Source organism: Natator depressus, chromosome 1 (assembly GCF_965152275.1).
Source record: "Natator depressus isolate rNatDep1 chromosome 1, rNatDep2.hap1, whole genome shotgun sequence".
In the NCBI taxonomy this organism is placed as follows: domain Eukaryota; kingdom Metazoa; phylum Chordata; order Testudines; family Cheloniidae; genus Natator; species Natator depressus.
Window position 1 is genome coordinate 291,697,121 of NC_134234.1, and position 11,140 is coordinate 291,708,260.

Consider the following 11,140-nt stretch of genomic DNA (forward strand, 5'->3'; position numbering starts at 1 on the left):
GCAGAAATGCTGAATTCTATGGCATCTTGGGAAAATATAGAATTGCTTAGTCCAGGGGACCCTAACTGAGATGAACAGGTTGGTCACACCCCTCAGAACTATTTTTCAGTCCCTCTGCAGACATGGGCATATAACATCACATTGGTTTACACTCTCTTCATGTTGGAGGTTTCCTCTGCTACTATAAGGGCTAAAAACATAACCTTTTAAAAATTAAAAGTCTGATTCTGGTGCACAGTTCTGCAGCAAGGGTGAAGGTGGGGGACGATTCTTTGGCAAATTGCATGGCCCTGGACGTGTGGAAGTCTGTGGCCCTGCACGTGATTCATTAGCTTATGGAGTCAAGATTTCCGTGAGCTTGCGCTCACTCTTTAACAGGTTGCATACATCTCCAGCCTATCAGGGAAAAATCACCTTATGTGCGCAAACTTTGAGAATTCAAAGAATAATGTTAACTATATGCACACATAATATGACAAGCCATTATCTGCTTGCCACATAATTCTATGTTTTAGAAACTTACCCCATCCACACTAGCTTTCAGAGTCTGAAAGCAAAGAAAAAGCAGATGCAGTGCAAAACACAACCTAGTGTTAAGTGAAGAAAAAAAATCAAACGTGAAAATAAACATGTATGCTCAGTGAGCTGATGAACACAATTTTTAAAAGTTGGCTGAAGGAAGTATGTGCTGTTGACTTCAGTACACGGACATATTGAAATGGGAGAGCTGAAATAAGTGCAAATGAGCAACTGTCTAAAAGTTAATTGCTCCTGTTTCCATCAGGACCGCCTCTAGGCTCCAGCAAAGCAAGCACATGCTTGGGGTAGCACAATTCCAGGGACGGCATTCCGGCCACTCTTTTTTTTTTTTTTGCTTGGGCAGTTGTGCTCTTGGAGCTTGGGGCGGCAAAAAACCTAGAGCCGGCCCTGGTTTCCATATAATTCAAAGTGATCACATTCACAATGGTTACCTCATCTTAGTAATAGTCCAGAAAAGAGGAAGAGTTCTGTGAAAAAATGATTTTGCCCTAAGTCTCTCAAAAAGCTTGGGGCCTCCATGCTCCCCTATTAGGGAAAAACAATAGGGGATTGGAAATGCCACTTGTTTGCATTCACCATTTCCATAAAGGATGGAATTTGCCCCATGAAACAGCAGGGCACTTGGCCCCCTAACTCTGTGGATCTTAGAGGAGCTACCAGAAGGAAAGGTCTATTCACAAAGAAGTTCCTTGCCTCTACATAGCCACTTGCCCACCCCAGTACCAGTAATTGGTACACAGCTACCTGGCTCTCTGCCTCCTCTTGACAGTACGGTTCCTGCAATCCATGCTGCTAGGGGCTCCTATACTGCCTGCTGTCCCCAGAGTCCTCTTGGAGTGTGTGGGTGGCAGTCTTAGTGATGCATTGTGAGTTGGAAGGTGAAGGGAAGGGAAGAAAAAGCTGGCACATGATGACACCCACAGCCACAGGCCTGGATCAACATGAAGCTCCAACACAGGGACTACACAGGAACAGGAGAACATGGTGTTGAGTAGGCACTGTCCCATCTCTGTCCCTTGAGCTTGGATTCTGGGTTTGAGGTTGCCTCCTCTCACATATGTGGAGGAGCGTCTGGGTCTTTTGGGCTTAACAGTGGAATTAGATCACAAAGAATACTGTGGAAATCAAATACCCGATAAAAATGCAAGTGAGATTAGCAGATTGTCTGAAAAGACAGCAAAATGACTTTCTAAGATTAATAGACTCTAAAAATGACAGTGAAAATAATCATATTTAGTCAAAAGCATATATCAAAATATGTTTTCTTTAGAAATCAATAGCAATTAATCTATAACCACAGTGACAGGATAAACTTAATAAAATCCAGAGCACCAAAAACATGGTAAGAGTAAAGTGTTAAAATTAGTCAAGCAAATACAGCACAAACATTAAGAACAAGATTAAAAAAAGATAAAATCATGAAGACAGTATGCAGGCAAGGGTTCAAACAAAGCATTTTCCCTAGTTCAAACCACATTTTGTGGGATATAATTTTGACCACAATCCAATTTTATGCATTTGGAAGAAAAACTTTGAGTGTTTCTTCTTTAAAGAAGAAGCACAGTGCCAGAAAGGAACCAGTTCTGACCAGGGCTCACTGGAGGGGCCTTAAGAAATGTTAAGGTCATAAGGGCCTGTGTGTCTGGTTCACGTGTTGTATCCCATCTCTCACCTACACTATAAGATGTGTAGGACAGGTACCATCTTCTTGGAGTCAGCGTGACCTAGGGCACTGGACTGTCACTCAGGAGACTTGGGTTCTGTTCCCAGCTCTGCCATAGGATTATGTTGGATAAGTTACTTTCTCTCTGTGTGCCTCAGTTTCCTGATTTGTAAAATGGGAATAATGATGTTGACCTCTTTGGTAAAGTGCTTTGAGATCTATGGATGAAAAACACTGTGTAAGAATTAAGTTTTATTACTATTGTTTGTTACTTGTTTGCCCAGTGCTCCCCTAATTCTAAGTACTACCATAATAGAAATAAGAAACAACAATGGAAGGAACGTTGATAATCATCTTGTCAGACCTCCTGAATACCACAGGCCATAAGATTTCGCCACTGAGTTTGGTCAGCAGAGCATTAGACCTATTCTTCATTTTTGTCTTTGTTTTAATGGTCTTAAGAACAAAGGTCCTATAAGTGGGTGTTGGGAAATTATTTCTTAGCTCTGAAGATAGAACCCAATATGTAGCAGGCGACGTGAGTGAGAGTAGCATGTCACATTTCAAGCTGACCACCCTTCTCACTGTATTTGCCAGTGGGGATGTAGGTTTTGATTCACAGCAAGGAAGCTCCATGTAATCGTATCTCCCTTTCATTTCTTCTTTCTCCAGCTAGTCAGCCACAGTCTACCTGTTCCTTCTTTTTATTTCTCAGCACAACCAGGACCACTACAAAGCTTTGACCCTTCGGGCAGTAACTCCTCCAGTCATTTGAATCAGAAGTGTAATGAGATCTGAGGCCTTCTCTGCCCCCTTCGGGACCTCCTTGCTTAAAAAAAAATCCGCTCAGCCTGGGCTACCAATGAGACTTAGCCCTGGTCTACACTAGGACTTTAGGTCGAATTTAGCAGCATTAAATCGATGTAAACCTGCACCCGTCCACACGATGAAGCCCTTTATTTCGACTTAAAGGGCTCTTAAAATCGATTTCCTTACTCCACCCCTGACAAGTGGATTAGCGCTTAAATCGGCCTTGCCGGGTCGAATTTGGGGTACTGTGGACACAATTCGACGGTATTGGCCTCCGGGAGCTATCCCAGAGTGCTCCATTTTGACCACTCTGGACAGCACTCTCAACTCAGATGCACTGGCCAGGTAGACAGGAAAAGAACCGCGAACTTTTGAATCTCATTTCCTGTTTGGCCAGCGTGGCAAGCTGCAGGTGACCATGCAGAGCTCATCAGCAGAGGTGACCATGATGGAGTCTCAGAATCGCAAAAGAGCTCCAGCATGGACCGAACGGGAGGTACGGGATCTGATCGCTGTATGGGGAGAGGAATCCGTGCTATCAGAACTCCGTTCCAGTTTTCGAAATGCCAAAACCTTTGTCAAGATCTCCCAGGGCATGAAGGACAGAGGCCATAACAGGGACCCGAAGCAGTGCCGCGTGAAACTGAAGGAGCTGAGGCAAGCCTACCAGAAAACCAGAGAGGCGAACGGCCGCTCCGGGTCAGAGCCCCAAACATGCCGCTTCTATGATGAGCTGCATGCCATTTTAGGGGGTTCAGCCACCACTACCCCAGCCGTGTTGTTTGACTCCTTCAATGGAGATGGAGGCAATACGGAAGCAGGTTTTGGGGACGAAGAAGATGATGATGAGGAGGAGGTTGTAGATAGCTCACAGCAAGCAAGCGGAGAAACCGGTTTTCCCGACAGCCAGGAACTGTTTCTCACCCTGGACCTGGAGCCAGTACCCCCTGAACCCACCCAAGGCTGCCTCCTGGACCCAGCAGGCGGAGAAGGGACCTCCGGTGAGTGTACCTTTTAAAATACTATACATGGTTTAAAAGCAAGCATGTGAAAGGATTACTTTGCCCTGGCATTCGCGGCTCTCCTGGATATACTCCCAAAGCCTTTGCAAAAGGTTTCTGGGGAGGGCAGACTTATTGCGTCCTTCATGGTAGGACACTATACCACTCCAGGCCAGTAACACATACTCGGGAATCATTGTACAACAAAGCATTGCAGTGTATGTTTGCTGGCGTTCAAGCAACATCCGTTCGTGTGTTATCCTCAGGAGAGTGAGATATAATCCATGGTCACCTGGTTGAAATAGGGTGCTTTTCTTCAGGGGACACTCAGAGGAGCCCATTCCTGCTGGGCTGTTTGCCTGCGGCTGAACAGAAATGTTCCCCGCTGTTAGCCACAGGGAGGGGGGAGGGTTGAGGGGGTAGCCACGCGGTGGGGGGAGGCAAAATGCGACCTTGTAACGAAAGCACATGTGCTATGTATGTAATGTTAACAGCAAGGTTTACCCTGAAAGAGTGTAGCCAGTGTTTTATAAAATGTGTCTTTTTAAATACCGCTGTCCCTTTTCTTTTCTCCACCAGCTGCATGTGTTTCAATGATCACAGGATCTTCTCCTTCCCAGAGGCTAGTGAAGATTAGAAAGAAAAAAAAACGCACTCGAGATGAAATGTTCTCTGAGCTCATGCTGTCCTCCCACACTGACAGAGCACAGATGAATGCGTGGAGGCAAATAATGTCAGACTGCAGGAAAGCACAAAATGACCAGGAGGAGAGGTGGCGGGCTGAAGAGAGTAAGTGGCGGGCTGAAGAGAGTAAGTGGCGGGCTGAAGAGAGGGCTGAAGCTCGAATGTGGCGACAGCGTGATGAGAGGAGGCAGGATTCAATGCTGAGGCTGCTGGAGGACCAAACCAGTATGCTCCAGTGTATGGTTGAGCTGCAGCAAAGGCAGCTGGAGCACAGACTGCCACTACAGCCCCTGTGTAACCAACCGCCCTCCTCCCCAAGTTCCATAGCCTCTACACCCAGACGCCCAAGAACGCGGTGGGGTGGCCACCGGCCAAGCAACCACTCCACCACAGAGGATTGCCCCAAAAAAAGAAGGCTGTCATTCAATAAATTTTAAAGTTGTAAACTTTTAAAGTGCTGTGTGGCATTTTCCTTCCCTCCTCCACCACCCCTCCTGGGCTACCTTGGTAGTCATCCCCCTATTTGTGTGATGAATGAATAAAGAATGCATGAATGTGAAGCAACAATGACTTTATTGCCTCTGCTTACAAGGAAGTAGAGTGAACCAAGGGGCGGGGGGTTTCATCAAGGAGAAACAAACAGAACTTTCACACCATAGCCTGGCCAGTCATGAAACTGGTTTTCAAAGCTTCTCTGATGCGTACCGCACCCTCCTGTGCTCTTCTAACCGCCCTGGTGTCTGGCTGCGCATAACCAGCAGCCAGGCGATTTGCCTCAACCTCCCACCCCGCCATAAACGTCTCCCCCTTACTCTCACAGATATTGTGGAGCACACAGCAAGCAGTAATAACAGTGGGAATATTGGTTTCGCTGAGGTCTAACCGAGTCAGTAAACTGCGCCAGCGCGCCTTTAAACGTCCAAATGCACATTCTACCACCATTCTGCACTTGCTCAGCCTGTAGTTGAACAGCTCCTGACTGCTGTCTAGGCTGCCTGTGTACGGCTTCATGAGCCATGGCATTAAGGGGTAGGCTGGGTCCCCAAGGATACATATAGGCATTTCAACATCACCAACAGTTATTTTCTGGTCTGGGAATAAAGTCCCTTCTTGAAGCTTTTGAAACAGACCAGAGTTCCTGAAGATGCGAGCGTCATGTACCTTTCCCGGCCATCCCACGTTGATGTTGGTGAAACGTCCCTTGTGATCCACCAGAGCTTGCAGCACTATTGAAAAGTACCCCTTGCGGTTTATGTACTCGCCGGCTTGGTGCTCCGGTGCCAAGATAGGGATATGGGTTCCGTCTATGGCCCCACCACAGTTAGGGAATCCCATTGCAGCAAAGCCATCCACTATGACCTGCACATTTCCCAAGGTCACTACCCTTGATATCAGCAGATCTTTGATTGCGTGGGCTACTTGCATCATAGCAGCCCCCACAGTAGATTTGCCCACTCCAAATTGATTCCCAACTGACCGGTAGCTGTCTGGCGTTGCAAGCTTCCACAGGGCTATCGCCACTCGCTTCTCAACTGTGAGGGCTGCTCTCATCTTGGTATTCATGCGCTTCAGGGCAGGGGAAAGCAAGTCACAAAGTTCCATGAAAGTGCCCTTATGCATGCGAAAGTTTCGCAGCCACTGGGAATCGTCCCAGACCTGCAACACTATGCGGTCCCACCAGTCTGTGCTTGTTTCCCGAGCCCAGAATCGGCGTTCCACAGCATGAACCTGCCCCATTAGCACCATTATGCATGCATTGGCAGGGCCCATGCTTTCAGAGAAATCTGTGTCCATGTCCTGATCACTCACGTGACCGCGCTGACGTCGCCTCCTCGCCCGGTAGCGCTTTGCCAGGTTCTGGTGCTGCATATACTGCTGGATAATGCGTGTGGTGTTTAATGTGCTCCTAATTGCCAAAGTGAGCTGAGCAGACTCCATGCTTGCCTTGGTATGGCGTCCGCACAGAAAAAAGGCGCGGAATGATTGTCTGCCGTTGCTCTGACGGAGGGAGGGGCGACTGACGACACGGCTTACAGGGTTGGCTTCAGGAGGCTAAAATCCACAAAGGGGGTGGCTTTACATCAAGGAGTAGTTCAGGCAGGACTTCACGGAGGGTTCCAATAAGAAATGGTGCACCTAAGTTATTGTTCTTATTGGAACAAGGAGGTTAGCCTGGCCTCTGATTGATACATGGCTAGATCTACCTCGCAGCACCTTCTCTGTGAGTGACTGCAGTGTGACCTAGAGGAATGAGTCCCCTAGACAGGGGAGGAGGCAAATGAGTACAAAACAAATCTGGTCTATTTCTTGTTTTGATCCACTCCATCTATCTTTTACATCTTTGGCTGGCAGCAGACGGTGCAGAAGGACATATTGCCTGCCTGCTCACCATAAGACGGTTCAATAGGACTGACTGCCGGACTAAAGAGAATGACCTGGTCAAGTCACTAAAAATTTAGTCCCTGCGCCCATGTCTGCCCAGGCGCTCCTGATCGACCTCACACAGGCGACCAGGAGTACCTCGGACATGACGAGGACGGCTACCAGTCGTATTGTACCGTCTGCTGCCACAAGGCAATGGGTTGCTGCTACTGTGTAGCAATGCCGTGCCGCGTCTGCCAGCACCCAGGAGACATACGGTGACGGTTACCTGAGCGGGCTCCATGCTTGCGGTGGTATGGCGTCCGCACAGGTAACTCAGGAAAAAAGGCGCGAAACAATTGTCTGCCCTTGCTTTCACGGAGGGAGGGAGGGAAGGGGGGGACTGACGATATGTACCCAGAACCACCCGCGACAATGTTTCAGCCCCATCAGGCATTGGGATCTCAACCCAGAATTCCAATGGGCAGCGGAGACTGCAGGAACTGTGGGATAGCTACCCACAGTGCAACGCTCCGGAAGTCGACTCTAGCCTCGGTACTGTGGAAGCACTCCGCCGAGTTAATGCACTTAATGCACTTCTGTGGGGACACACACACTCGAATATATAAAACCGATTTCTAAAAAACCGACTTCTATAAATTCGACCTTATTCCGTAGTGTAGACATACCCTTAGTTTTTGAGGCCTAGAAGGGACTGGAGGAGATCCAGACTAGTAGGGAGCCGGCAGTCCAGTTAAGAAGGCTTGCCCGCTTTCCTCTAGTACTGGGATGAGAGAAGAGCTGCTCAGTGCTACCCCAGAGCCCTAGGGCCTTTGCTTAAGCACTGTGACTTAGCAGTCCCCTTTTGTGTTTGTTTATAGTTTAAAGGCGCAGACAGCCAAATCTTGTATCTGTTTATTGTTAACTGTTTAAGCCTGACAGTGAACTCATGGTGCAGGCTGATCTGCTCCAGCCTGGGTGCCACAAGGGGCAGGAAGGCTATCCTTTTTCTTTAACAAAACCAAAAAAAAAAAAAAAAAAAGCCCAACCAAAAACCTTAGCCTCCTCATTTCATAAAAACACAATTTTAAGTATAACAGGAAAGAAGGAATTTTGCCACCACCACTTTTCCCCTCCAATAAACGGACCTCTTCAGGGTTATAGCAGCTGACTAGGGTTGGCAACTGTCTAATCGCACAAACCCAAACACCCTTGCCCCGTCCCTTCCTTGTGGCCATGCCTCTGCCATGCCCATGCCATGTCCCTTCTCCGAGGCCCCGATCCCTGCTCACTCCATTCCCCCTCCCTCCATTGCTCATTCTCCCCCACCCTCACTCACTTTCACTGGGCTGGGGCAGGGGGTTGGGGTGCAGGAGGGGGTGCAGGCTCTGGGCTGGGGGATGGGGCCAAGGGGTTTGAAGTGTGGGAGGGGGCTCTGGGCTGAGCCTGGGGCAGGGGGTTGGAATGCAGGAGGGGGTGAGGGGTGTGGGCTCTAGGAGGGAGTTTAGGTGCAGGAGGGGGCTCAGGGCTGGGTTGGGGGGTTGGGGTGCGGGCTTCAGCTGGGCGGCGCTTATCTCAGGAGGCTCCCGGAAGCGACTGACATGTCTGACTCCTAGGCTCCTAGAGGTGGCCAAGTGGCTCTGTGCACTGCCACTGCCTGCAGGCATCACCCCCATAGCTCCCATTGGCCATGGTTCCTGGCCAATGGGAGCTGTGGAACTGGGGCTGAGGGCAGGCAGTGCGCAGAGACCACCTGACCGACCCTGTGCCTAGGAGCTGGAGGGATCTGCCGGTCACTTCCAGGAGCCACGCGGAGCCTAGGCAGGTAGGGAGCCTGCCTTAGCCCCGCTGTGCCACCGATGGGACTTTTAGTGGTCTATTAAAATCTCCCAGATTGCTGATTCCAGGAGACTCCCGGCCAATCTGGGAGGGTTGGCAACTCTACAGCTGATTGAAGTTATAACTGGAACAAAAGGAAGTGTCTGTCTGTGCAAAGGCAAAACCCTAGCTGGAGAAAAGCAGACAGATGCAGTCTGTAGCTATTCAGCAATTGGAATCCTGCTTGGTACTTTATAAAGCAAACACTTGCGCTTATCAGAATGATTGATTATTGGTTAAGGTGTGAGTATGGGTGTTTCTTTTTTCTGGAGGGACGATGGGAGGGAAGAAGATTGTTAATAAATGGCTTTGGGCCTATTTGAAAAGCCATCTCTCTGCTTTGGTGCCACAAATGTGGTGAGCAAATGCACGTGAGCTGAAATCCCTTTGATTTAAGAGGGAAGGAACTGTTGCCAGGAAATTTTTCCACAACAGCCCCACGATTTTAGAATATACTCTCCCACCCTAGTCTGCAACAGCCAAATCTCTCGACCTCCAGGGCAAACCACTAAGTCTCATAACTTCTCCCAGGCTTTTGGAAGATGAGTTGAGGTTTGGGATGAGAGTATTGTGGCCTCCTGTAACCAATCTCCCCAATATTTTTGGGTTGTATGTGGAGAGGAGACAGTTTTTTGGCAAAGGTGTGTTTTGTTCCTGATTTTGGAAGATCCTAAAAAACCTCGTTGCATCCAGAGAACATTTTCCTCAACCTTGAGTTTGAGCAGGATTCACATTTTGGCTCCTGGGTATCTCATCTTGGGTTATGGCTTGGGAGGATAAATTTTATACTTCCTTAGCCTTAGCCTATGAATTTTCAGTCCAAAAAAGCTTTACCGTCTTTAGGTTTAACTTATTTTTTTGGAGCACATTAGTAAGGTAAATCAATTTCTGCTTGTTCTCAGATATTGCTCTATCCTATTATCCTATAAAAACCCATTTTGTTTTAGATTAGTTTATCACCCTTTTCTTTAATTATTTTCAGATCTGGGTAAAAGGAGTAAGCCTTTGAGTAACAAGACAGACTATTTCTTATACTTGCATTTCCTCCAGCAGTGATGTCATAATTTGGGAGGTTATTTAACTTTTCTCTGATTTAAATCTTTGACACCTTTGTTTGTTTTCTTTATGACAGGGAGATCCAGTACATTATGCTTTCTTAGCTACCCAAGTTTCTCCAATAATAGCTGTAGGTCTTCAGGATTGTCACCCATAAAGTTCAAACGGAGAAAATTATGTAGATGCCTAAGGTTCCTTTCTGTCAATGCAGCTAGCATATGAAAAATAATCACATTCCCTGAAATCCCCTTGAACAAATTTTCCCAGCATCTTTTACACAGCATACTTTAAACATACAGCCACATTATCGGTGCCAGAATGGTAAGAGTTCATTTGTGGGTGTTTGGGGCCAGATTCTCAGCTAATATAAGTTGACTTATTTTTCACTGACTTAAATTGTTCCTATGCATTCATACCATTTTTATTTAATGGAATTACAGAAGTGGCCTGGCTCCTAATCTGTTAATTCAGAGGACATTTCTATCTGAGCAAAAAATTTTACTTTGTATTAGGGATGGAAATATTTCTGGAATGCATCACCTTTGAATATTTAATCATTTTAATAATGAATACCAAATGCACCAATTTCCTTTCTCTTCCTTTTTTTGGAGAATAATTATTTTTGCAGTTAGTTAAGCTTGGGAAGCACTCACCTTTCTTTATATTTTGAAAGATTGATGATACAAAGAATCAAAAGAAGAGGAAAAGATTACAAGGAATGGTTCTGTTTAGAGTAAGGTTAATGAGGTCAATTGTGCCTGCTATAGACATGTTTTAAAAGCCCTAGCTCAGGTCTAATCAAAGTTTAAAGACTACCAAGGAAGATAAGCACTTCTAACCAAGTGTCCATTGATTTTTACCTGAGTAATACAACTGTCAAAGAGGGTTAAAACCACCATGCACTTAGAAGTACAATGCTGGAAACAGTTGGCAAGAGCTAAAAGTGTAAGTGTAGAAAGGGTCACAGGATATGTTCAGTAGTGCAGTTTTTTTGACATGCTGTGAACTTCTCCATTTACATATTCCTAAGCAGGAGCTGGGCACATTCCAGTTCTTATGCTTCTGGGGCACAGAATTATAGAACCTTAATACCAGCAGTGGTACCAGAAATCCTATAGGTCACAGAGACTCGAGTGGTGTGAACAAG

The 11,140-nt window shown here is 46.9% G+C and overlaps 1 protein-coding gene across 1 annotated transcript in view; it reads left to right on the forward strand.

The window, feature by feature from the left end:
* LOC141990068 (uncharacterized) overlaps positions 1–10,097 on the forward strand; it is a 58,527-nt gene extending 48,430 nt beyond the window's left edge. Inside the window, exons 7-9 of the mRNA XM_074957065.1 lie at positions 2,876–4,014; positions 4,594–5,053; positions 10,070–10,097. Of these exons, the coding sequence (XP_074813166.1) occupies positions 3,432–4,014; positions 4,594–5,053; positions 10,070–10,097 (1,071 nt within the window). The 5' untranslated portion in view covers positions 2,876–3,431. The remainder of the gene's footprint in view (positions 1–2,875; positions 4,015–4,593; positions 5,054–10,069) is intronic.
* Positions 10,098–11,140: the final 1,043 nt, after the last annotated feature.